The sequence below is a fragment of the Pseudophryne corroboree genome, chromosome 3 (assembly GCF_028390025.1).
Source record: "Pseudophryne corroboree isolate aPseCor3 chromosome 3, aPseCor3.hap2, whole genome shotgun sequence".
In the NCBI taxonomy this organism is placed as follows: Eukaryota; Metazoa; Chordata; class Amphibia; order Anura; family Myobatrachidae; genus Pseudophryne; species Pseudophryne corroboree.
In genome coordinates, this window is record NC_086446.1 from 97,736,685 (window position 1) to 97,764,086 (window position 27,402).

General features: G+C 49.3%; 1 protein-coding gene across 1 annotated transcript in view; it reads right to left on the reverse strand.

Annotated features, from left to right (window-relative positions):
* The window catches only part of LOC135054874 (zinc finger protein 3-like), an 80,010-nt gene that overhangs the window by 27,246 nt on the left and 25,362 nt on the right, over window positions 1–27,402 (reverse strand). The window contains exons 2-4 of the mRNA XM_063958293.1: window positions 11,762–11,887; window positions 7,655–7,843; window positions 6,732–6,810 (exon numbers count right to left, since the gene is read on the reverse strand). Of these exons, the coding sequence (XP_063814363.1) occupies window positions 6,732–6,810; window positions 7,655–7,843; window positions 11,762–11,887 (394 nt within the window). The remainder of the gene's footprint in view (window positions 1–6,731; window positions 6,811–7,654; window positions 7,844–11,761; window positions 11,888–27,402) is intronic.

The window sequence follows — 27,402 nt, forward strand, 5'->3', positions numbered from 1 at the left end:
CAGTACTAAACCAAGAACAAAGCAGTACTGAATTAAGCAGGATAACGAAGCACTGGGCGGGCGCCCAGCATCCTCTATGGACTACGAGAAAAGGATTTACCGGTAGGTAATTAAAATACTATTTTCTCTTACATCCTAGAGGATGCTGGAGTCGACATTAGTACCATGGGGATGTACCAAATCACCCAGACTGGGAGGGAGAGCGTGGAGGCTCCTGCAGAACTGATTGACCAAACTTCAGGTCCTCAGAGGCCAATGTATCGAACTTGTAGAACTTAGCAAATGTGTTCGATCCTGACCAAGCAGCCGCTCGGCAAAGTTGTAAAGCCGAGACCCCCCCGGGTAGCCGCCCAGGAAGAACCCACCTTACGAGTAGAGTGGGCCTTAACCAATGTAGGACACGGCAATTCTGCTGTAGAATATGCATGCTGGATATTGAACCTGATCCAGCGAGAAATCGTCTGCTTAGAAGCAGGAGACCCAAGTTTCTTGGAATCATACAGGACAAACAGAGAGTCCGATTATCTGTGATGAGCAGTCGTTGCCACAAAGATCATCAGAGCCCTTACAACATCCATGGACTTTGATGGAATTGAGGTGTCAGTAGCCACTGTCACCACAATAGGTTGGTTGATATGAAAAGCCGACATAACCTTCGGAAGGAAGTGCTGACGCGTCCGGAGTTCCGCTCTATCTGCATGGAAGATTAAGTAGGGGCTTTTACAAGACAAAGCACCCAATTCCGACACGCGTCTAGCAGAAGCCAAGGCCAACAAAGTGACAGCCTTCCACGTGAGAAACTGGACCTCAGCCACCTGGAGAGGCTTGAACCAATCCGATTGCAGGAAGTGCAATACCACGTTAAGATCCCAGGGTGCCGTAAGCGGCACAAAGGGAGGCTGTATGTGCAGAACCCCTTTCAAGAAAGTCTGAACCTCAGGGAGGGAAGCCAGTTGTTTCTGGAAGAAAATTTATAAGGCTGAAATCTGGACCTTCAGGGATCCCAAACGCAGGCCCATATCCACACCTGCTTGCAGGAAGAGAAACCGTCCAAGTTGAAACTCCACCATAGGAAACTTCTTGGATTCACACCAAGACACATACTTTTTCCAAATGCGATGGTAATGTTTAGACGTTACTCCTTTCCTAGCCTGTATCAGGGTAGGAATAACCTTTTTCGGAATGCCCTTCCGAGCTAGGATCTGGCGTTCAACCTCCCTGCTGTCAAACGTAGCCGTGGTAAGTCTTCATAAGCGAATGGCCCCTGTTGCAGAAGGTCCCCTCAAAGAGGAAGAGGCCTCAGGTCTTCTAGTAGTAACTCCAGAAGATCCGCGTACCAAGTCCTTCTTGGGCAGTCCGGAGCAATGAGGATTGCCTGAACTCTTGTTCTCTTTATTAGTTTTAGAATCCTTGGGATGAATGGAAGTGGAGGGAACACGTACACTGACTTGAACACCCACTGAGTTACCAGGGCGTCCACCGCCGCTGCTTGTGGGTCTCGTGACCTGGAACAGCACCTCCGAAGCTTGTTGTTGAGACGAAAGGCCATCATGTCTATTTGAGGTACACCCCAAAGACTTGTCACCTCCGTGAAGACCTCCGGATGGAGGCCCCACTCTACTGGATGGAGATCATGCCTGCTGAGGAAGTCCGCTTCAAAGTTGTCCACTCCCGGAATGAAGATTGCGGACAGCACCACAACATGCTTTTCTGCCCAGAGGAGGATTCTTGACACCTCTGACATCGCAGCTCTGCTCTTCGTTCCGCCCTGTCGGTTTATGTAGGCCACAGTCGTTACATTGTCCGACTGCACCTGAATGGCCTGATCTTGCAGAAGGTGTGCCGCCTGTAGAAGACCGTTGTACACGGCTCTTAGGTCTAGGATGTTTATTGGAAGAATGGATTCCAGACTTGACCACCTTCCTTGGAAGGTTTCCCCTTGGGTGACTGCGCCCCAACTTCTGAGACTTGCATCCGTGGTTAGAAGGATCCAGTTCTGAACCCGGAACCTGCGGCCCTCTAGAAGGTGAGGCAGTTGCAGCCACCGTAGGAGTGAGATCCTGGCTTTCGGCGACAGACGTATCCTCTGGTGCATGTGTAGGTGAGAACCTGACCACTTGTCTAGGAGATCCAGTTGGAAGGACCGTGCAAATCTTCCATACTGTAGCGCCTCGTAGGTGGCAACCATCTTCCCCAGAAGGCGAATGCACTGATGGACCGATACCCGGGCAGGATTCAAAACATCCCGGACCATCAATTGTATCACCAACACTTTCTCCATTGGTAGAAATACCCTCTGCACCTGCGTGTCAAGGATCATCCCTAGGAAAGACAATCTCCTTGTCGGCTCCAAATGTGACTTTGGAAGATTCAGGATCAATCCGTGATCCCTGAGCAGTCGAGTCGTGAGAGCAATGCTCTGCAACAACTTCTCCCTGGAGGACGCCTTTATCAGCAGATCGTCCAGGTATGGAATTATATTCGATCCCTGCCTGCGGAGGAGAACCATCATCTCTGCCATAACCTTGGTGAACACCCTCTGTGCCGAGGAGAGGCCGAATGGCAGTTCCTGGAACGGATAGTGACAGTCCAACAGCGCATATCTGAGATAAGCCTGGTGAGGCAGCCAAATCGGAATGTGGAGGTACGCATCCCTGATATCCAGGGATACCAGAAACTCTCCCTCCTCCAGACCGGAGATCACCGCTCTCAGAGATTCCATTTTGATCTTGAATTCCTTCAGATAAGGGTTTAACAATATCAGGTTAAAAATCAGTCTGACCGAACCATCCGGTTTCGGTACCACAAATAGGTTTGAATAGTAACCCTTCTTTTCCAGATGAGGTGGAACTGGAACAATGACATCTGGCCTTTCCAATTTTTTAATGGCTTCCTGTAGGATAGCCCTTTCCGTCAGCAAAGCCGGCAAGCCTGATTTGAAGAATCTGTGAGGGGGAGCTCTTGAAACTGCAGTCTGTACCCCTGGGACACAATATCCTGTACCCAGGGATCCAGTCCGGATAACACCCAGATGTAACTGAAACGTCCGAGTCTCGCTCCCAACTGCACGTTCTCCAGGCTGTGAGGTCCACCGTCATGCTGTGGATTTTGAGGAAACAGAGGCAGGCTTCTGTTCCTGGGATCCTGTGTGTGCAGGTTTTTTGGATTTTGCCCGGCCACCTGTGAAGAAAGTGGTAGGCGGCTTGGACTTTTTAGCTTTTGCGGCCCAAAAGGACTGCATTGAGGACGTAGAAAAGGGTTTCCTTGGCATCTGAGTGGCTGAGGGAAGAAAGGTTGACTTACCAGCGGTTGCCGTGGAGATCCACGCATCTAATGCTTCCCCAAAGAGAGCCTGACCTGTGAAGGGTAGGTTCTCCACACTTCTCCTGGATTCCGCGTCTGCCGTCCATTGGCACAGCCAGAATCCCCTGTGTGCGGAGACAGCCATGGAAGATGTCCTTGCATTCAGATGACCCAGGTCCTTCATGGCTTCCACCATGAAACCCGCAGAATCCTGTATGCTACGTAAAAACAATTCAATGTCACTTCTATCCATAGAATCTAAGTCCTCTAGTAATATGCCTGACCACTTTACTATGGATTTAGAAATCCATGCACAGGCAATAGAGGGCCTTAACGCCACTCCTGAAGCAGTGTATAGTTTCAATCTTGCGGTCTGCCGGTTCTTTCAAAGCGGTAGACCCAGGAACAGGTAAAACCACCTTTTTAGACAGTCTAGATACAGAAGCGTCTACTATAGGTGGGTTTTCTTCCTATCATCCTCAGGGAAAGGAAAAGCCACAAGAACCCTCTTTGGGATCTGGAATTTTTTCTTTGGCTTTTCCCAGGATTTTTCAAATAATGCGTTTAATTCCTTAGACGCAGGGAAGGTCAGGGAAGCTTTCTTATTGTCTGTAAAGTAAGCCTCCTCTACCTGCTCAGGTGGTTTGTCAGTAATGTGTAACACATCCCTAATAGCCTCAATCATGAGTTGCACCCCTATTGCCAGGGAAGCCTCACTTCACCTCCCCCGCATATCCGTATCACCGTCTGCCACGTCAGAGTCAGTGTCCGTGTCGACTTGCAAAATCTGAGCAAGTGCACGTTTCTTTGGGTATATACAAGGGGATTTTGAGGTAGGGGGAACAGAACCAGACAAAACCTCCACAGATTGTTTTAAAATCTGTGATTCAGTCTCATAATGCGCAATCCTAGTAGAAATCTGGGATATCATTCCCTTAATAGAAGCCACCCACTGGGGCTCAGATTCGGAGGGCTGAGAAAAAATATTACATTCCTGAGTACATGGAATGGATTCCTCTGGAGAAGATACATATTCTGCCGCACAAGACACAGAGTCCCTGGACATAGTAATGTGAGAATTTGCACACACACACACACACAGGAAAATGTCAGACACAGTTTCCCCCAAGTACCTTCAGAGAGACACAGAGTAATGGAGCCAGCACCCACACAGCGCCCCAGAAGGCAGATACAGTATCTGTGTCTGGCGCTGTGTAACCTTATAGATTACACAGTTGTGACTAAACACTCCCCCCCCCCCCCCCCCTTCCTTCTACAACCCCCTGGTACCGCACAGGATAGCTGGAGTCGTGTGGAGGGTCAGCGCTCCCTGACAGCGTCTCTCAGTGATGATCTGCAGGGAGGGAAATGGCGCTGGTGAGCTGCTGGGTCCACTCTGAGGAGAAGCTCTGCCCCCAAACACGGCGCGTCTTCCCGCACTTTGTAGGATTATACTGGCCTGAGGTATAGTGTCTAACAGCAGAACTAACGTCCGATAGCAATTGTGACCAGTTTTCAAGGGTACCTGCGCTGGCTCAGGGCGCCCCTCACAGTACCGCACCGTGTGTACCGCTGAGCCTTCCGGAGCGCAGTGTCAGTACTGCGCTCCCACCCTGATGCTGCCATTTACACCGGTTCACCGCTTGTCGGGTCGCCGGTGACACACTCCCCACCGCAATCTTCTGGCTCTGTTAGGGGGTGGCAGCATGCTGCGTGAGTGAGCGGTCGCCTCGGGGGCTAACGATCATCACCCTCAGGAGCTTAATGTCCTGTCAGCGGAGATAGTGGCCATTAACCTCAGAGGGTTGGACACTACTCCCCCCCCTAAGTCCAACAAAGCAGGGAGGCTGTTGCGAGCAGCCTCCCTGTGCCTAACATCTTAATAAAATAATAAAACTAGAAAAGCGCTAGGAGCTGCCCTGGCTGTGACCGGCTCCACCGTGCACATTTTCTAAACAGAGTCTGGTAGGAATGGCATAGAGGGAGGAGCCAGCCCACACTATTAAACTCTTAAAGTGCCCATGGCACCTAGTGGAACCGTCTATACCCCATGGTACTAATGTGGACCCCAGCATCCTCTAGGACGTAAGAGAAATTTCCTTTTAAAAGAAATGATTCCCTTATTGGTGACAAAAGACATCAGGTTGAAATGGGCTGGTATCAGAATCCCGGCTTTTGGGATGCCGGTGGTCAGAATACAGACAGCGTCATCCCGACGCGCAGGACACCTGTTCAGGAAGTATACTAACACTAACCCCATAACTCTACCTCCCGGCAGCCTAACCCTAACCCTCGCCCCCGCAACCTATACATACCTTCCCCCCCAACCCTAACCGTCCCTGGTGGTGCCTATTCCTAACCCTCCCTCATTGCAGCCTAAACCTAACCCTCCCTCCCCGCAGCACTTGTAACCCTAACCCTCTCTGGTGGTACCCAACACCCCCTCCTTGCAGCCTAACCCTAACCTTCCCCCGCAGCCTAAGCCTAACCCCCCCCCCCCACACACACACAGCCTAAACTCAACAACCCCCCCACCCCCACCCCCACACACACACACACAGCCTGATCGTAACCCGGCCTGGCATACTTACGACTGGGATGCCAGCAGTCGGGATGCAGACAGTCGGGATACCGGCATCGGCATTTTGATCTATGTCGGAGTACCGGCGCCAGTCTTCTGACCAGTATCGGGATTCCAACGTCGGCATTCTGACTGACGGAATCCCAATCGCCAGTATGGTGACCAGATACCAGTTGAAATGGGAGGCAGAAATTTAAAAGTACCAAATATAAGTATTTAATGGTTTAAGACCTCTCCTCCACCAAGAGGCTTCTGTGTTTGCTATGTGATTGACCTGTTGAAGACCTAGGGACCCTCCCCTCCTCTTACCCTCCTGCCACCAACCTTCCTTCTTTTGTCTCCAAGGCCCCCCTTCTTGTCGGTTTCTATAGTGTTTTCTTTTTCATGTGTTGCTTGATTTAAAACTTTAGTGCATTTTGCCCACAATGTGTTATTATCTTCATTTCTGTATCAATATGTTTCACTTTACTGGATGTTTGTATCTATAAATACAAGAATATATAGAAAAAGAAATGGGTGGCAGACCTTGGATAGTGATTGGAATAAGATGCTACAAAGTACCTGTAAGTCAACTCTTTCATCAAAATTGCAGTAGATTCAAGTATTTATGCTCCATGGGGCAAAGCCAACACCTGCGCATAGTTTGGGGGAGGATCTAATTTTGTCCAAAATTTGGAGCTGATACTGCTACGTTTTTCCATCTCCTGTGGCAGTGCCCCTATGGCAGTCAGATCCATTCCTGGATTAATCACACCAATATGCCACACTGTACTGTACTTCTAAATATTTCCTCAATAGGCTTTAAAAGTATACAATACCATTATATTCCAGACAAATTTTCCTTTACCCTTTGAGTTTGGTGTTCGGTAATTCTCCACCTTCACTTCCTTGTATAAATCCCTCTGATCGTCCAAATATTCCATATCCTGTGTGGAGAGATAGACAGTGACATCCTGACACCTTATAGGAACCTGACACACACAATGACACAGTCATCACCCAGACACCTCCCCTGGTGTATAATGTCCCATTCCCAGCAGTCACCTCTCCAGTCATCACCCAGACACCTCCCCTGGTGTTACTGTATAATGTCCCATTCCCAGCAGTCACCTCTCCAGTCATCACCCAGAAACCTCCCCTGGTGTTACTGTATAATGCCCTATTCCCAGCAGTCAACTCTCCAGTCATCACCCAGACACCTCCCCTGGTGTTACTGTATAATGCCCCATTCCCAGCAGTCAACTCTCCAGTCATCACCCAGACACCTCCCCTGGTGTTACTGTATAATGCCCCATTCCCAGCAGTCACCTCTCCAGTCATCACCCAGACACCTCCCCTGGTGTTACTGTATAATGCCCCATTCCCAGCAGTCACCTCTCCAGTCATCACCCAGACACCTCCCCTGGTGTTACTGTATAATGCCCCATTCCCAGCAGTCACCTCTCCAGTCATCACCCAGACACCTCCCCTGGTGTTACTGTATAATGCCCCATTCCCAGCAGTCACCTCTCCAGTCATCACCCAGACACCTCCCCTGGTGTTCCTGTATAATGCCCCATTCCCAGCAGTCACCTCTCCAGTCATCACCCAGACACCTCCCCTGGTGTTACTGTATAATGCCCCATTCCCAGCAGTAACCTCTCCAGTCATCACCCAGACACCTCCCCTGGTGTTACTGTATAATGCCCCATTCCCAGCAGTCACCTCTCCAGTCATCACCCAGACACCTCCCCTGGTGTTACTGTACAACGCCCCATTCCCAGCAGTCACCTCTCCAGTCAGCAGCTGAATGATCTTGTTGGTGAGTTCCAGGATCTTCTGCTCATTGTCTCTCCCATGTATCAGTGAGTGAGGTGGGGGATCCATGACGGGGCTCTGGGTACTGCTCCATTCTCCTGATACACGGGGATAGCTGCTATTTGTGTTACACTCATTGGACTTCTTTAATGGTACATAATCCTATAATATGTTGAAAGACAATAATAATAAAAAAAAGATTCACTGAACACTGTGCTACCACATATAATCTCATGTCAGTTTGTGCCCACATGACGTTAGACTGAGAGGCACAGCTAGGAATATAAAAGTCTTAACATGGTAGGAAACACCACAATGACATTTATTACAGTGCATCCAGGGGATACCTACAGTACCTCTTAAAATACCAGACCAAGTAACATTTGTATTGATAGTCATTTAGATACTATTTATGTGCCATGCATCTAGGTCTTGCATGTGCTGAAGACAGCAGATTTTAGGATTTCAGTGTCTTATCCATTTGTTAAGGTGGGTACACACTAATAGATATATCTGCAGATCAATTGTTCTGCAGATATATCTATGGACGGATCGGGCAGTGTGCTGTGCATACACACTGCCCGATCCGTCGGGGACTGACGTCATGAACTGGGCGGGCGTGTACACATGCCCGTCCAGTTCAGCTGTCAATCACCGCCGGCCGCCGCAGCATGTGTACGGGCGGTCGGCCGACCGCCCCGTACACACACAGCGATGCGTCAATATATCGGTAGATATATTGGACATCGGCTGTGCTGCGCGGCCAACGCGATACGTCTGTGAACGACGGAGTTCACAGACATATCGGCCGTACACACTGGCCGACAGTCCCGCGATATATCGGCCGTTCAAGAGAACGGACGATATATCGACCAGTGTGTACGGGCCTTTAGTTTTTAATTTGACAATGTATTGTGTGCATGTGCAAAATAGGGTAATAACATTGAAGACAGTCATTAATCAGTGTATCTTTGACCATCCAACCATGGGCCTAATTCAGACCTGATCGCAGCAGCAAATTTGTTAGCAGTTGGGCAAAACCATGTGCACCGCAGGTGGGGCAGATATAACATGTGCAGAGAGAGTTAGATTTGGGTGGGTTATTTTGTTTCTGTGCAGGGTAAATACTGGCTGCTTTATTTTTACACTGCAATTTAGATTTCAGTTTGAACACACCCCACCCAAATCTAACTCTCTCTGCACATGTTATATCTGCCCCCCCTGCAGTGCACATGGTTTTACCCATTAGCTAACAAATTTGCTGCTGCCATCAGGTCTGAATGAGGCCCCATGTAAGGCTTGATACACACCTTTTGATTACATTTTACTTTTGATTTCACTTACGTTCAGAAGTATCGATCATAGTGCCGACATGTGCATATGGGATGTAGTTATGTTATCGGCGGCCAGGAGACAGTCGGTTACAATGCCGACCCCTACATCCCGCACGCTTGGAATCCCTACAGTCGGCATGCCGACTAACAGGGACTGTTCCCACTTGTGGGTGTCCACGACAGCCATAGAGTGGGCATGGAACCTAAGCACGCAGCGTGGCAAGGGGTTTTGTTGCGCTCGCCATCCCCCTTATCTGCATTCTGCGGCCCGCAGGTAACACTACCTCAACCCGTGCACACACCTGTACAACCTAACTTGTGATCCCCCTACCCCATCTGTCTAATATCTCGGATGAGAAGATTGTACACACTCTACAGATTACATCTGACATCAGCAGAGATTGCAAACACAATTAGGAGAATGGGCTGTAAACGGGCTGGATAAGCAGCACATACACACACATACAGAAAGAAAACTGGAGAACTGAAGTATTGCATTATCATCTACAGCAGGCATTTTCAACCAGTGTGCCGCGGCACACCAGTTGCAAGGTGTGCCGCGGAGTCATAGTCACTGCCTGCACCTTCAGAGTGAACTGTTGGCCCGGGCTCTTCTTAGAGGATCAGTCGTGCCCCAGGTGTGACCGATGCATTGAAGACGCGGCAGTGTGACATCATAGGTCACGGCCGCATCGTCTCACCACCCAGCCAGCTTACCCGCCTGCATACACATCTTCCAGTTCCTGACAAAGTCCACAACTTTCCCTGCCCACCCACATCCACACCTCCCCGACCATCTGCTGCTCAGTATTCGTAGCACTCCACTATGAACAACCCCCGCCACTGAGGGATAGGGAGGAGGACAGCTGACCGGTGGGGGCTAATATTTGTTATGTTATTTCTCCTGTGGGGAGCAAAAGGATTTATGGGGTGAACAATGTGATTCATTTATGTGGGGAGCAATGTGATTGATTTTTGTGGAGAGCAATAGGATTTATGTAGGGAGCAACATGATTTATGTGGGGGCAATGTGATTGTTTTTTCTATGTAGGCCAATGTATGTGTGGATTATTTTTTACTCTGAGGGCCGATGTGTGTGTTTTTTTCCCGTGGGAAACTGATGGTGTGCCTTTCCAATTTTAAAATATTGTTTGGTGTGCCGCGAGTTAAAAAAGGTTGAAAATCACTGATCTACAGTAATGTAGAATGCGTCCTGTTAACTCCTCCATCATGAGTTTGAACAGAAAAAAAAAAGGTTGTGCTTGTTGTATTGTTGTTACGGTGACCGCACTGCAAGCAATGAGTAAAAAATGCAAGCAAGATGTGTAAATACTCGACAAAAGACTGGCTGAAGAGGGGGATTCTTTATAAACACATGATAGTACTACATGTGCTAATGTTGGTTACGTTTTGGCTGGGGCTAATCTATATATTAATTTTTTTAACGTCGTTTGACCTTTTTTGCACCCGTCACTTTTTGGTGTTTTTTTTGTTAGTGTGTCACATTTTTGTGGGGTTTTGTAGACCCTTATAGGCCACTGTCTCCCCTAGTCTTCTGAGGCTCTCTCGTATGGGGAGAGCTAAAGATTTTGTTCCCCAGGGGGAAGCGTCGGCCAACCCTGAGGAGAAAGGGGCAAATCTAAGAGGGCTTTTTGTCTCCGGGGCTTGGGGATTCAAGGCGCCCCTCCGAGCCTCGACAATGAGGGACCTGAAGAGCCTATTTTTCCCCTCAATGGGCCTTTTGGCTCTGAGGGGATGGGGAGTAATGGGGGTCCTTCTCCTTTTGGAGAGAGTCCAAAGTCCCATGCCCCCAGCACGGTTTTTGCACTGCACTGGGTGTTTGAAGCCACGCACTTTGGGTTTTAATACATGACAGATTTAATAACGTATGCCCACAAAGGCGGCGCTGCTGCCTCTGGATGAACATAGGAAGAACGGTCGTCCAGGACAGTCAGTAGTGTGTACACACTCCGCTTTTAGGCCGACAGTGTACCATCTCATCTGATGAATATAAAACTTCACGTATAACCCGATTTTCAGATGCGACCAGTTTTCTTCCGATAAAACATGATCAAAGGTGTATACACACTCTTAAGTTGTCTCATTAACAAGTCTGGAAACTAAATAATGTCCCGACGATTGTACACGTGTGTACCCAGCTTACGTGCAAGGCACTATGGGGGTAATTCAGAGTTGATCGCAGCAGCAAATTGTTAGCAGTTGGGCAAAACCATGTGCACTGCAGGGGGGGCAGATGTAACATGTGCAGAGAGAGTTAGAATTGGGTGGGCTATTTTGTTTCTGTGCAGGGTAAATACTGGCTGCTTTATTTTTAAACTGCAATTTAGATTGCAGATTGAACACACCCCACCCAAATCTAACTCTCTCTGCACATGTTATAGCTGCGCCCACCACCACCACCACCCTGCAGTGCACATGGTTTTGTCCAACTGCTAACAAATTTGCTGCTGCGATCAACTCTGAATTAGGCCCTATAGGGGAAGCATTGCTGGATTGTATTTAGAACATAGTGACCGATTCTTGATCTGAGTTGCACAGACCTCTCTCTTCATGGACGCACATGGCAGGTTTCTGCATAAGCACATGTACAGAAGTGACTGTCCTATTCTGTTTGGTGCAGAGCGAATGCAGAAAACTTCCTTAACTCGTTGGCGTGCATGTAAAGCTCAGTGTGAGTCTTAGGTTATATAGAAGGAGTAAGATTTACCATGACCATACCCCTCACCTCTCCAGTCAGCAGGTAGATGATCTCCAAGGTGAGTTTTAATATCTTCTTAGTCATGTGACTCCTGTCCTTGTCCATATCGGAGCCTCTGTGATTGGCCTCTGGATAGAGACTATCCCAGGTGATCTATGTAAAACAAAGTTAAAACTAGCATAATTAATAAAACAGAGATCACCTAATGCAGTAACCAATGTGAAATGGAAGACTCTTATTGTGCTGCCATTATAGACAATACATGTAACATTTGTAACCTATGTGAACCTGACCCCTACAGGATAGCAGTAAAATATAACCTGGGGAAACCTTAGAGGGGAATTAAACGTATTGGAGAAAAAACACAGAAACAGAAGGAAACCCGGTGGAGAGGAGAACACCGACCTCATAACAGGATGTGTCTCCTTTATTTCCCCTATAATTGGAAGCTACCTGTGACTTAATAACCCAATGCTATAAAAGAATCTTCAGGAGAATTAATTCTTCCATGGCTGCACTTTAGATCAGCTCTGTGAGATATGACAAGCTAGTACACATGCTTGCTGGCCCAGCTACACCTGCATAGCCAGATTAAGAGGGGGGGGCATGGTATAATATACCCCGAGCACCCCTTTGTTAGGGGGCCCCCCGGCCAGAGCACACTGACATCGCTAGCTTACCCGGTTTTATGAGCTACCGATTGAGCTTTCCGACCAGAGGAGAGATAGGAGGGTGGAGAGAGCTGTACATGACACAGGGATCCCAGCTTCTCCTCCTCCCCGACTGGGTGTCTGAGTCCTGTGTAATCTGTCTCTAGGGTCTAGAGAGAGACACATACACAGTCCTCCTGAGTCCTGTCCCTGTGTGTAAGTAGTACAGAGACTGCTGTTGCTATTCTTGCATGTGACAAGGTAAATTATAGATTTTTTTTCCATTTGTATATTAAGTTAAGTAGTCTTTGTTCCACTACAAGAACATTTTATAAAATAGTTGTCTCTCAATTAGGTGGAAATATAAATAGTACTCAGGCCTTATTAAACTATTAGTTTAAATCTAATATACACCACTGAGTTAAATTTAATATACACAATCCATACCTCCCAACATGACCCAGTCCTGGAGGGATAACATGCTATCTTAAGTTATGATTGCAATTACCTGTGTTGAAATACCTTTCTTATCTATTAAATAGTTCAACACAGGTGACGCCAATCATATATTAAGAGGGAAGTCCATATAGAGAGCATTTTGTCCCTCCTGGAAAGGGTCATGTTGGCAGGTATTCACAATCTAAAATACACTTCCCCATCTGCCACCGTTTTAAGTGCCCCGGGCACCCCCAAGGCTTAATCCAGCCCTGTCCACCTGGTAGTGACGTAGCGTCCTAGAATGGCGTGCCACTGAGTGGGAGTGGTGGAATCTGTGGCCACTGAGTGGGAGTGGTGGAATCTGTGGCCACTGAGTGGGAGTGGTGGAATCTGTGGCCACTGAGTGGGAGAGGTGGAATCTGTGGCCACTGAGTGGGAGAGGTGGAATCTGTGGCCACTGAGTGGGAGAGGTGGAATCTGTGGCCACTGAGTGGGAGAGGTGGAATCTGTGGCCACTGAGTGGGAGAGGTGGAATCTGTGGCCACTGAGTGGGAGAGGTGGAATCTGTGGCCACTGAGTGGGAGAGGTGGAATCTGTGGCCACTGAGTGGGAGAGGTGGAATCTATGGCCACTGAGTGGGAGTGGTCGAATCTGTGGCCACTGAGTGGGAGAGGTGGAATCTGTGGCCACTGAGTGGGAGAGGTGGAATCTGTGGCCACTGAGTGGCAGTGGTGGAATCTATGGCCACTGAGTGGCAGTGGTGGAATCTATGGCCACTGAGTGGGAGTGGTCGAATCTATGGCCACTGAGTGGCAGTGGTGGAATCTGTGGCCACTGAGTGGGAGTGGTGGAATCTGTGGCCACTGAGTGGGAGTGGTGGAATCTGTGGCCACTGAGTGGGAGTGGTGGAATCTGTGGCCACTGAGTGGGAGTGGTGGAATCTATGGCCACTGAGTGGCAGTGGTCGAATCTATGGCCACTGAGTGGGAGTGGTGGAATCTGTGGCCACTGAGTGGGAGTGGTGGAATCTGTGGCCACTGAGTGGGAGTGGTGGAATCTGTGGCCACTGAGTGGCAGTGGTGGAATCTGTGGCCACTGAGTGGGAGTGGTGGAATCTGTGGCCACTGAGTGGGAGTGGTGGAATCTGTGGCCACTGAGTGGGAGTCTATGGCCACTGAGTGGGAGAGGTGGAATCTATGGCCACTGAGTGGCAGTGGTGGAATCTATGGCCACTGAGTGGCAGTGGTGGAATCTATGGCCACTGAGTGGGAGTGATGGAATCTATGGCCACTGAGTGGGAGTGGTGGAATCTGTGGCCACTGAGTGGGAGTGGTGGAATCTGTGGCCACTGAGTGGGAGTGGTGGAATCTGTGGCCACTGAGTGGGAGTGGTGGAATCTGTGGCCACTGAGTGGGAGTCTGTGGCCACTGAGTGGGAGAGGTGTAATCTATGGCCACTGAGTGGCAGTGGTGGAATCTATGGCCACTGAGTGGGAGTGGTGGAATCTATGGCCACTGAGTGGCAGTGGTGGAATCTATGGCCACTGAGTGGGAGTGGTGGAATCTATGGCCACTGAGTGGGAGTGGTGGAATCTGTGGCCACTGAGTGGGAGTGGTGGAATCTGTGGCCACTGAGTGGGAGTGGTGGAATCTGTGGCCACTGAGTGGGAGTCTAGGGCCACTGAGTGGGAGAGGTGGAATCTATGGCCACTGAGTGGCAGTGGTGGAATCTATGGCCACTGAGTGGCAGTGGTCGAATCTATGGCCACTGAGTGGGAGTGGTGGAATCTGTGGCCACTGAGTGGGAGTGGTGGAATCTGTGGCCACTGAGTGGGAGTGGTGGAATCTGTGGCCACTGAGTAGGAGTCTATGGCCACTGAGTGGGAGAGGTGGAATCTATGGCCACTGAGTGGGAGTGGTGGAATCTATGGCCACTGAGTGGGAGTGGTGGAATCTATGGCCACTGAGTGGGAGTGGTGGAATCTGTGGCCACTGAGTGGGAGTGGTGGAATCTGTGGCCACTGAGTGGGAGTGGTGGAATCTGTGGCCACTGAGTGGGAGTGGTGGAATCTGTGGCCACTGAGTGGGAGAGGTGGAATCTGTGGCCACTGAGTGGCAGTGGTGGAATCTATGGCCACTGAATGGGAGTGGTGGAATCTATGGCCACTGAGTGGGAGTGGTGGAATCTATGGCCACTGAGTGGCAGTGGTGGAATCTATGGCCACTGAGTGGGAGTGGTGGAATCTGTGGCCACTGAGTGGGAGTGGTGGAATCTGTGGCAACTGAGTGGGAGAGGTGGAATCTGTGGCCACTGAGTGGCAGTGGTGGAATCTATGGCCACTGAATGGGAGTGGTGGAATCTATGGCCACTGAGTGGGAGTGGTGGAATCTGTGGCCACTGAGTGGGAGAGGTGGAATCTGTGGCCACTGAGTGGCAGTGGTGGAATCTATGGCCACTGAATGGGAGTGGTGGAATCTATGGCCACTGAGTGGGAGTGGTGGAATCTATGGCCACTGAGTGGCAGTGGTGGAATCTGTGGCCACTGAGTGGGAGAGGTGGAATCTGTGGCCACTGAGTGGCAGTGGTGGAATCTATGGCCACTGAATGGGAGTGGTGGAATCTATGGCCACTGAGTGGGAGTGGTGGAATCTATGGCCACTGAGTGGCAGTGGTGGAATCTATGGCCACTGAGTGGGAGTGGTGGAATCTGTGGCCACTGAGTGGGAGTGGTGGAATCTGTGGCCACTGAGTGGGAGAGGTGGAATCTGTGGCCACTGAGTGGCAGTGGTGGAATCTATGGCCACTGAATGGGAGTGGTGGAATCTATGGCCACTGAGTGGGAGTGGTGGAATCTGTGGCCACTGAGTGGGAGAGGTGGAATCTGTGGCCACTGAGTGGCAGTGGTGGAATCTATGGCCACTGAATGGGAGTGGTGGAATCTATGGCCACTGAGTGGGAGTGGTGGAATCTATGGCCACTGAGTGGCAGTGGTGGAATCTATGGCCACTGAGTGGGAGTGGTGGAATCTGTGGCCACTGAGTGGGAGTGGTGGAATCTGTGGCCACTGAGTGGGAGTGGTGGAATCTGTGGCCACTGAGTGGGAGTCTATGGCCACTGAGTGGGAGAGGTGGAATCTATGGCCACTGAGTGGCAGTGGTGGAATCTATGGCCACTGAGTGCCAGTGGTGGAATCTATGGCCACTGAGTGGGAGTGATGGAATCTATGGCCACTGAGTGGGAGTGGTGGAATCTGTGGCCACTGAGTGGGAGTGGTGGAATCTGTGGCCACTGAGTGGGAGTGGTGGAATCTATGGCCACTGAGTGGGAGTAGTGGAATCTATGGCCACTGAGTGGCAGTGGTGGAATCTATGGCCACTGAGTGGCAGTGGTGGAATCTATGGCCACTGAGTGGGAGTGGTGGAATCTGTGGCCACTGAGTGGGAGTGGTGGAATCTGTGGCCACTGAGTGGGAGTGGTGGAATCTGTGGCCACTGAGTGGGAGTGGTGGAATCTGTGGCCACTGAGTGGGAGTCTATGGCCACTGAGTGGGAGAGGTGGAATCTATGGCCACTGAGTGGCAGTGGTGGAATCTATGGTCACTGAGTGGGAGTGGTGGAATCTATGGCCACTGAGGGGGAAATTGGAGAAATTTATGGCAAACTGGATTTATTTAAAATAATGCTGCAGTAAGTCTTCTGCCTGAAAACAAATTAAGAAAAATCAAGGCTAAACTTTTTATTTGCCTTCTCAATAATGTTTACATAATCGTTTTCAAGAAAGGGGGAATTTAAACCGTGCAAGGAAATTTCTCTATTGGAGCTTACAGAGCTACGAGTATTCTCAAGGTTAGAAGCTCATTGTAATGTTGAGTACAAGGGGCCTAACTCAGACCTGATCACTAGGCTGCTTAATTTTTTGTCCTGCGATCAGATAGTCGCCGCCCAAGTGAAGTGTATATTCGCCTGTGCAAGTGTGCGATCGCATGTTTACACTGTGCTACAAATATCCTTCAGTCAGCGGACAGCTGCAAATCCGTTCGCACCTCACTCACCATCGAATGTCTTTTCCAGTGTGTGCAGTCTGCGCACAGCCCAGGACTTACTCCTACAGTGCGATGAGAACGGGCTGATCGGTGCCGGAGCTGACATCACACACCCTCCCTGAAAACGCTTGGGAACGCGTACGTTTTCCCTGATACTCCCTGAAACGGTCAGTTACCACCCACGAACGTCCTCCTCCTGTCAATAAGCATGTGAACGTCCGTGCGATTGAAATTTTCGCACCAGCCTGTCACTGTCGGGCGATGCCTGTTGTTGTTTGGTGACATGCGTGCGCATTGTGGTGCATACACATGCGCAGTCTATCGATAATCATCCGCTGTGCTACGCGGTCATGTCTGAATCGGGTCCACACTATGCAGTTTATCGACCGTTCAGCCTACGAATGCTTCTGCCTTACAGTAGCGACACACACTTTCCCCACCAGCAGCTACAACATTCAATTCCCTGGCATGGACGTACCAATCCAGAATTGCACATTGCGTCTGTCCGGCATCTCAATTCTTCCCTTTTAGAACTTGTCACTACTGTAACTGGCCAATATGAGCACAGCCTGGCACTGCGGTGATGCCTGGAGGCACATGTCACACAGTTAGTGCCCCCCCTTCTGTTACATATCATAGTATGTACTAAAGGTTGTGTCTATGTTACCTTCGTGCTCAGGACCTGGAAGTGACAAAACGAGAGGGCAGGAGAGAACTTCCGCCCTTACAGCACCTAAACGTTTTCCTTCGTTCTCCGTTCGTTTGGGGTAATTATTTTTTTTCTATGCAGCATTGGACCCTTGCGGGCTCGCTTCGCTCGTCGCGCTTCGGGCTCGGTGTCTCGCTTCGCTCGCCACACTATTCCAAATAGATTGTGACATGGACCCTAGGGGTTAAGGGAAAGGTCCTCTCCACGAAGGTAAACTAGATGCTACCATGTACTATAATGTCTTTATATCATGATTGATAACCTAAATGAACAGCATGGGTAATAAGTTGGCAATGTATAAATACAAAATAATACATTCTGCACAGGAAACTGCTTAGTAAATTGCATTGTGTACTGTGCAGAATGGGTCTGCTGAAGTTAAACTTTATGTTTAAAAATAATAATAAATTATACAATACAATAGTAATTAAATATATGAGTACTCACAGCTTCCAACACTTGTTTTATATGGCCCTCATTAGAATACAAGGAGTCTCATGCACTGAGCAGAGGTATAAATATCTCATCCCACCTCCCCAATAATAGCAGTGCATATACATACACAATGAATGAAGGAGCTCTGATTATATAACACATCTCAATGACAACCCTTTCTACAGATATATATGGGAGAGCATAAATAGCAGGACATTATTAATACCTGACTTCCCCTGTCGGTGTCTGGGCCTTGTCTCCACTACTCCTGGGCTCCACTCTCTAATATCTGACAAAGGCAAAGCAGAAAAGGATTGCTGTCTGCGCATGCGCACACGCCCAGCAGCTGCTCCGTTCCCGCTGCGCATGCGTCTTCTGTGCGAGGGGTGACGTCTCAGGAAGTGAGGGGTATCCGCCGGCCATGACTGATGTGGGCATCCCTTCTGAAAACTACTGTGGGACCACATGTCACGTTCCACTTGCGTCCATCACCATGGCAACGACAGGGCTGACTTGCCTTGCTTAGTGTCAAATAATGCAAACTATAGGATCTAATAATTCATTCTATTACTGCACAGTAGTAAAATTGCTAGGTAGGTTTTCTTATGATTTTCATTGCACAGTTATTCCACTGATATCAGTGTGAAGCAAACTGGATCAATCACAACGAAAGCTAAGTTATTATGTAAAATACTGAAACATTAATACATTGCAAAAAAAAAGGCATGAAAGTATAATAATAATAATACTAATGAAGAAAAATGTAAACTAAAAAAAAAAAAAAAATCTAAGAAATAAGAATGAAGGGAATAGGTTCTGCAAAATAGAAACGAAAAAAGTATAAGGTGAGGAAAATTTGTGTTTCAAATCAAGATGCCCCCTACAGTAGCTGCTGGTTTAGAGGATCTCTTATGATTGAGGCAAATAAAGTGTCGCAAGGGAATCTGTGGATCAAGGGCCTGATTGATGCAATGCCAATATTTACGGATGTGGGCAAATATCGGTAAACTCTGCATGTGTGTAAGTCGCACTGTGGCTGCACCAAGGTACCTTAGTGATGTTGCTTGCTGGGAGGATTTATTTGCAAAGTGATTGACAGTCCGGAAGTGTCTGGGAGAGATAACAGCGAGTGGCGTCAAAAACGCAGGCGTTGGGACCATTTTCGGGGCGTGCCTCAGCCTACTTCTAAGATCCCTTATACAGTAACGGAGGCTCTGCTCCCTGCGTCCATGCTGTGCGACCAAATAGACTAATCTGTGACTGACACTGCATATTTGTATGCAGCTGCTAGGATCTGTAATACCTCTAGTAGGCGTCCCAATACAAATCCAGAGGTCTGCCACGTTTGCATATATTTAGCACAGTAGCTGCGTACAAAGACGCAATTGCAGAGGCATCAGTGCCAGTAGCGGATCTTGCCACTGGCAAGCAGGACTTTTGCCCGGAGCGCCACCATCCGGAGGGCGCCGGTGCCATCCGGAGGGCGTCGCACCATGGCCAGATCCGCTACTGTGCCCCCCGCTGTGAAGGGAACCAGACGCTACGCATCTAGTTTCACTTCGTGGAGGGGACCTTTGCTGTGCGGTGCGTGAGGACGTCATCGCGCACTGCACAGCATTGTGGCACAGACGCTAGGAGTCATAATTGACCTCTAGTGTCTATGCTGATCCAAGGAGAGGAGCGTCGCCGGCGGCCGTCTGCAGCGGTATGGAATCAGGAGCGGGGATAGTAAGTATACTTTTTTTTCTCTTCCTGCGGCGCTACAGGGGGCACAAATGGGGGCGTAACTGACCACACCCCGTATGAAGCCATGCCCCTATCGTTTTGCCCGGGGCACCACAAGGGCAAGAACCGGCCCCGATCAGTGCACATCTCTGCATCATGGCCCCATGTGTGGGACTGTGCCATGCTTTCAGGGCCGGATTAATAATGGGGCTAATGGAGCTGCAGCTCCAGGCCCAGCTCCAAAAATAGGCCCAGAGCATCGCAGATCTCTGCTGCAGTAAACAGGAAATAAAATTTCCTTCTACTGCAGCCTGCAGTGCAGCGTCCTAGGTGGCCCCTCCCCCTCCTCCCTCACCACCCGAGATCCGCTTCCCATGTCCGCGGCACCGAAGGATCAAATGACGACGCTGACAGAGACAGAAGAAGGCTTTCTCAGCATTCCCTACAGTGTGTCTCGGCGGCGCCTCCGCGCCGGATGACGTCACGGCAACTGACGTCAAAAAGGTGCCGCCCTGCCTGCCACTACCACACTTGTCCTTATGTCCTGATATGGACTCCGCAGGGTCCGCAACACAGCCCAGGACATGGCAGCAGGGCTCTCAAGGCAGCATCTCCATGAAAGTGGTCGGCTTGGTGGCGGCAGCAGCAGCAGGGTGTCTGATATCCTCCAGACTGAGGTGAGGTATCAGACTCGTTACCTGCTGGCTGCTGCTGACTGATTCAGTAGTGGGGCATACTGAGGAACACGTGTGTATATTATATATTGTATATACACGTGTATATATATTTATGTGTATACATATATAGATGTGTATAGATGATTCTGTGATTTCCACATGCAGCCAAATCTCTCCCAGGATCTATTCTGTGAGACCTATTGAGGAAGCCACACCACTTATACTTTTGAGATTGTTAAACCAGCTAAATAATTCTTGAATTTCGTTGTACGTTGGTCAACATCCGAATCAGAAGTAGTCTTGAATTTAAAATTGGACACCACACTTTAGGTAGTTTGCAAAAATGCCGACATATGGTTGTCAGCACTCCTAAGAGATTATAACCAATAGTATTCCTAGGCGACCCTGTAAGGATTTACGCCCAATTAGTTTTAAGGTAGTTTATACAAAACACCATTATCCAACCGATTACACATTTAAGAAGGAATACCTCTTAAGCTCTAATCAGGAGCCCTGATATAAGAGCTTCATCCACTAAATCCAGATATAGGAGATTCTGAATAATCGTACATTAGAGGTTATGATCCTTTATATTAATTCATCATGAGCAAATCAGCCTTTTCCTATATTCGTTACCCCTGATGAAGTCGATAAGACGAAACGCGTTGGGTTTGTCAGTCAGAGAATCACAACCTAGTCTGTAAAGATACTCCCTGTCGAGCTCGCACCTTGCAAAAGGTGAGGGGATATCTAGATTCCACCTTACAAACGTGTTGGCTGTGTACTCTTTTAGTTGCATTTTATTGACACAATTTTATACTTTGAACTGTGTATACGTTATTAAAATAACTTTTTACTAATTGGCCTGTTGGCCTCTTGTTTGGGTGACTATTTGGTGAGGGGTGTCTGTTACAGGTCCCCAGATTTAAATACCCTCCAGTCTACATTCCGACGAAAATAACGCTGGAAGAACTGTGTAATTACATTCCAATTTAGCGCACTTGGGAAATTCTGTTTATTCGTGTATATATATATATATATATATATATATATATGTATGTGTGTGTAAATATATATATACATACATACATACATATGTGTGTGTTTATGTATATACAATGTGTGTGTAGTGCCAGCTCCAGGCATGGTAAATATGAGCAGCCACTCTAGAAGGGAGCGCATGACCATTTCAAATATGGTGCTGACAATCAGCCAATTGCAGCTCGCGGACCGGCCAGTGGCGGTTCCTGATTGGCTTCCAGGCCACGACCTTTGATTGACTCATGAGCCGGCGCCATATTTCAAATGGCCACTGGAGACCGGGCTCAGTAAGGGGTAGGAGAGATGCACACTGCACTGTGCCTTCCCTCCCTTCCCTCAGACACGAGCAGCAGCAGCCCAGCAACGGTGAGCACTACTGGGGGCATTATATGTATCTGTAACTGCTGGGGCATTACATGTATCTGGCATTGCTGGGGGTATTACGTGTATCTGGCATTGCTGGGGGTATTACATGTATCTGGCACTGCAGGGGCATTACATGTATCTGGTACTGCTGGGGATTTTACGTGTATCTGGCATTGCTGGGGGTATTACATGTATCTGACACTGCTGGGGCATTACATGAATCTGGCACTGCTGGTGGTATTATGTGTATCTGGCACTGCTGGGTGTATTACGTGTATCTGGCATTGCTGGGGGGTATTACATGTATCTGGCACTGCTGGGGCATTACGTGTATCTGGCACTGCTGGGGTTATTAGCTGTATTTGGCACTGCTGGGGGTATTATGTGTATCTGGCACTGCTGGGGGCATTATTTGTAACTGGCACTAATGGGGGCATTACATGTCAGGAGCATTCCTGGGGGATTTAGTAAAAACTGGAACGTTCTGGTCCCCGCAACATCGGACCGGATTCCTGCAGATATTTCAGCCATTGTGGTGGTCAGACTGCGTGGTGGTGTGAAGGGGGGGGGGCATATGTGTCAGCAGTCACCGGGGAGACAGGGAAAGAGAGAGATTACAGCCTTCCTGTATGGTCCAGTCCTTTCAGTTTTTTTTACCACATCCCTGGATCATACAAAAAGGCTGTAATCTCCCTCCCTGTCTCCGCGGTGACTTCTGTCACATACAACTTCCGGGACAAGACATCCCTGGATGGGGACACACATTACAATCTCCAAAGTAGCTGAGATTGCTGCAGGAATTCGGTGCAGCGTTCCCGGGGCAAAGAAGTATATTCCACTGTCAGCATTTCAGGGTGTCAGGACCACATACAATACATTGTATGTATTGCATGTGGTCCTGACGATGGTGTGGATGCCCTGTCACATTGATCGGGTAATATACTCATTTGCCATATATATAAATATATATATATATATATATATAGTAAATCTATGGAGACGGCACTCACAACTGGTATGAAGTAGTATTCAGTGGTCAATAATATAAAAGGTGGTGTATGCTTCATATATGTCCTCCATGGTTTTAGCCACACCCCATGGGTCAAACCTCACCCCAATATCAAAAGTAAAACCCCCGCCATGCTGGTCACACCCCCTGAGATGGAGCACAATAGGCCCTTTATAAATTTCAGCTCCAGGCCCATCAGGACCTTAATCTGGCACTGCATGCTTTGGTTTCCTCCCATACCCCAAAAACCCAACTGGAAGGTTATTTGGCTTCTGTTTCATTACCTCTCGTGACTTGTGTCTGTTTATGAGGGGATTAGAGGATAAGGTGAATGGAGCAGGACCTGATATGAATAAGCAGTGTACAACTGTCACACCCCGCGGGCAGCGGCGGCCGCGCTTACCGCTGCGGGTGTCCTGGATGGCCTGGCGTCTCTCCCCTCCGGCGGCCTCGGGGGTCCGGCGTCGGGTCGGCGGGTCTCTCCGGCGGCTCCCGGAGCGAGGGCGCCGCCATGCTGCTTTAGATTAGGTAGGCGGAGCGGGGCTGACGTCATCTGCCCGCTCCGCCAATCAGACCAAGGCGGGAGGTTCAAAGCCAGACGCCGAGCAGGGAGCCGGCGCCTGTGTATCATCGTTCTGCTTGTCTGAAGCAGTGATTTCCAGAGCTCCCTTGTTCCTATTTTCCGCTGTGTCTCCAGTGTCTCCAGTGTCTCCAGTGTCTCCAGTGTCTCCAGTGTCCCAGTGTCTCCAGTGTCTCCAGTGTCCCAGTGTCTCCAGCGTCTTCACGCACTTCCGTGCCTCCAAGCGCCCGAGCGCCATCACGCACCTCCGTGCCTCCAAGCGCCCGAGCGCCATCACGCACCTCCGTGCCTCCAAGCGCCCGAGCGCCATCACGCACCTCCGTGCCTCCAAGCGCCCGAGCGCCATCACGCACTTCCGTGCCTCCAAGCGCCCGAGCGCCATCACACACCTCCGTGCCTCCAAGCGCCCGAGCGCCATCACGCACCTCCGTGCCTCCAAGCGCCCGAGCGCCATCACGCACCTCCGTGCCTCCAAGCGCCCGAGCGCCATCACGCACCTCCGTGCCTCCAAGCGCCCGAGCGCCATCACGCACTTCCGTGCCTCCAAGCGCCCGAGCGCTATCACGCACCTCCGTGCCACCAAGGCGCCTGAGCGCCATCAGCACCTCAGTACCTCGGCACCTCAGTGCCTCTGTTCCTCAGCACGCCGGTGCCTCAGCACCATAGAACCTCAGCACCTCGGAGCCTCTGCACCTTAGTATCACAGAACTCCAACACCTCAGTACCTCGGTGTCTCAGCACCTCAGTGCCTTCAGCACCTCAATAATACCAGCATCTCTGTACCTCAGCACTCAGCACTTTCACTAGTCTTGTTTTTCAGGAGACCTTCATCATTCCTCCGTGCTTCCTGCTTACCGTCTTCATCCTGTATGAAGAAGACCTACATCCGGCCATCTCTATTGCGACCCAGTAGCGGTTCCTCTTCCCTGTCACCGGAAGAAGCCCCGAGTCCACAACACCCTTCGACCAGGTCAGTGATAGTATACACAGGCCCCATGGACCCGGGGAATCGGAACCCAGAAGCAAGTGCCATCCAAGATCTGGTTTCCCGTGTACAGAGTCAGGAAGCGGCGCAAAACCAGGTGATGCGGTATCTCCAAGAGCTATCCGGCAGGTTGGATCAAATTCAGGTTTCCCTGGCTTCAGTAGTTCCAGTTCCAGCTCCAGTACCCACTCCGGCAGTCGTTCCTGTTAATGCTCACGCAGTGTCCGGTACCAGGTCACGCCTTCAGCTTCCCACTCCCTCTCGCTACAACGGCAACCCGAAGAATTGCCGTGGTTTTCTTAACCAGTGCGAGGTGCAGTTTGAACTCCTCGCACACAATTTTCCCACGGATCGATCCAAAGTAGCATACATTATTTCCTTGCTTGAGGGTTCAGCGTTGGAATGGGTGTCTCCTTTATGGGAGCGATCTGATCCTTTGGTTTCCAACTACACTAATTTCATCTCATCTTTCCGCCGGATCTTTGATGAGCCTGGCAGAACGGCCGCTGCCTCTTCAGATCTTCTTAGAGTTCGACAAGGCTCTCGTTCAGTGGGTCAGTATGTGATTCATTTTCAGACCATAGCTTCCGAATTGCGCTGGGATAATGATGCCTTACGGGCCGTTTTCTGGAACGGGCTGTCCGACCGTCTTAAAGACGAATTGATTACAAGAGATTTGCCAGATTCCTTGGAACAGTTGATCTCGCTCTGTGTGAAAGTGGATCTCCGCATGCAGGAACGAGTTGGCGAACGTTCTCGGTCTGATCGGTGCAGATTCCGGGCTCCTCCGTCTAAACCATCGGTTACGACAGCTCCAGACGAACCCATGCAAATTAATCGGTCTCGACTGTCTCCAGAGGAGCGACAGCGTCGACGTGAGAACAAACTTTGCCTCTACTGTGGAGCCGCGGATCACTTCCTCAAGTCTTGCAGAGCTCGCCCGGGAAACGGGCAATCCTAGCCTGTTCCGGGGAAGTCAAGCTGGGTGTGGTTTCTCAATCTTCTCCAGAAGTGGACTGTTTACTCTCAGTATCTTTGTCTACTAAAACAAAAGTCAAGACCGTCATGGCTCTTTTGGATTCAGGTGCTGCGGGGAATTTTATTTCTCTTTCCTGCGCCCAGAGTTTGGGTTTGAAATTACAGTTGGTCGAACGACCTATTACTATTACAGCCATTAACGGGGTTCAAATTCCTAACGCCTTGATTACGAGTCAGTCTGAGTCAATTCAGCTACAAGTGGGAGCTTTACATCAAGAACAACTGAAGTTTCTAGTTATTCAGGAAATGTCTCACGATCTCGTTTTGGGTTTTCCCTGGCTCAGGCTACACAACCCTCATGTCGACTGGGGGTCGACACAAATAATTTCTTGGAGTCCTTTCTGCCGATTGAATTGTCTTACTCCTGTCGTTCCACTCCGTGCGTCGGCCAAGTTGGACGTGGAGTTAGTTCCTGAGGCTTATCGAGAGTTTTTGGATGTCTTCTCGGAACAGGCGGCTGATAAATTACCTCCGCATAGGGCTTGGGACTGTCCCATTGAGCTCATTCCTGGGAAAATACCGCCTCGAGGTCGCACTTATCCTTTGTCGGTTCCAGAGACACAAGCTATGTCTGAGTACATTAAGTCGAATTTGCAGAAGGGCTTCATCCGTCCCTCCACTTCTCCAGCGGGAGCTGGCTTCTTCTTTGTAAAAAAAAAAGATGGAGGGCTGAGACCATGCATCGACTATCGTGGTTTAAATGAAGTCACCATTAAAAACAAGTATCCTCTGCCGCTCATCACAGAGCTTTTTGATAGAGTGCGTGGAGCTCGAGTATTTACTAAGCTTGACTTAAGAGGAGCATACAACTTGATACGTATTCGTCAAGGAGATGAGTGGAAGACGGCTTTCAATACGAGAGATGGGCATTATGAGTACCTGGTAATGCCATTTGGCCTCAGCAACGCCCCCGCTGTCTTTCAAGGATTCATTAATGAAGTCTTTCGGGATATGTTGTATCTGAATGTAGTAGTCTATTTGGATGACATTTTGATTTTTTCTAAGAATCTTTCTGAGCACCGACTACAAGTTAAGGAAGTACTCCTTCGGTTGCGCAAGAATCATCTTTATGGCAAGATCTCCAAGTGCACCTTTGAGGTTCCTTCTATTTCATTTTTGGGCTACATTATTTCTGGAACTGAATTGCGTATGGATCCGGAGAAACTTTCGGCCATCCGGGATTGGACTCAACCTCTTTCCTTAAAAGCAGTGCAACGATTTCTAGGATTCGCAAATTATTATCGGAAATTTATAAGAGGTTTCTCTACCATCGTGGCACCTATTACGGCTCTGACTAAAAAAGGGGCTGACCCAAGCAATTGGCCTTCTGAAGCAATAGCAGCGTTCAAACAGTTGAAGACCGCCTTTATATCTGCTCCCGTACTTCAGCAGCCAGATTTCCTAAAACCATTCTTTTTGGAGGTTGATGCTTCCACGGTAGGCATAGGTGCTGTACTCTCGCAATACGCCTCAGATGGGAAGTTGCATCCGTGTGGGTTTCATTCTCGCAAGTTCTCCCCTGCTGAACTAAATTACACCATCGGAGACAAAGAGCTACTGGCAATTAAATCTGCGTTGGAAGAATGGAGGTATCTTCTGGAGGGTGCTAAACACTTAATCACAATTTTTACGGACCACAAGAATTTACTGTATCTAAAGACGGCCCAATGTTTGAACCCCCGTCAGGCGAGATGGGCGCTCTTCTTTACCAGATTTTCCTTTATCATCAAGTATCGGGCTGGAATTCTAAATACCAAGGCGGATGCCCTATCCCGTTCAGTGATGGCTTCCGATGAGGAGAATACTATGGGGAAGGCATTAATCCTCAGTCCCATCTCTATTTCTGCAGCTCCCACTAGGTTGGGCCCTCCTCCGGGAAGAATGTCGGTACCAGTTAAATTTCGACCGAGACTGTTGCAGTGGGCACACACTTCTAAGTTTTCTGGTCATCCGGGAATTCAGAAAATGTGGGA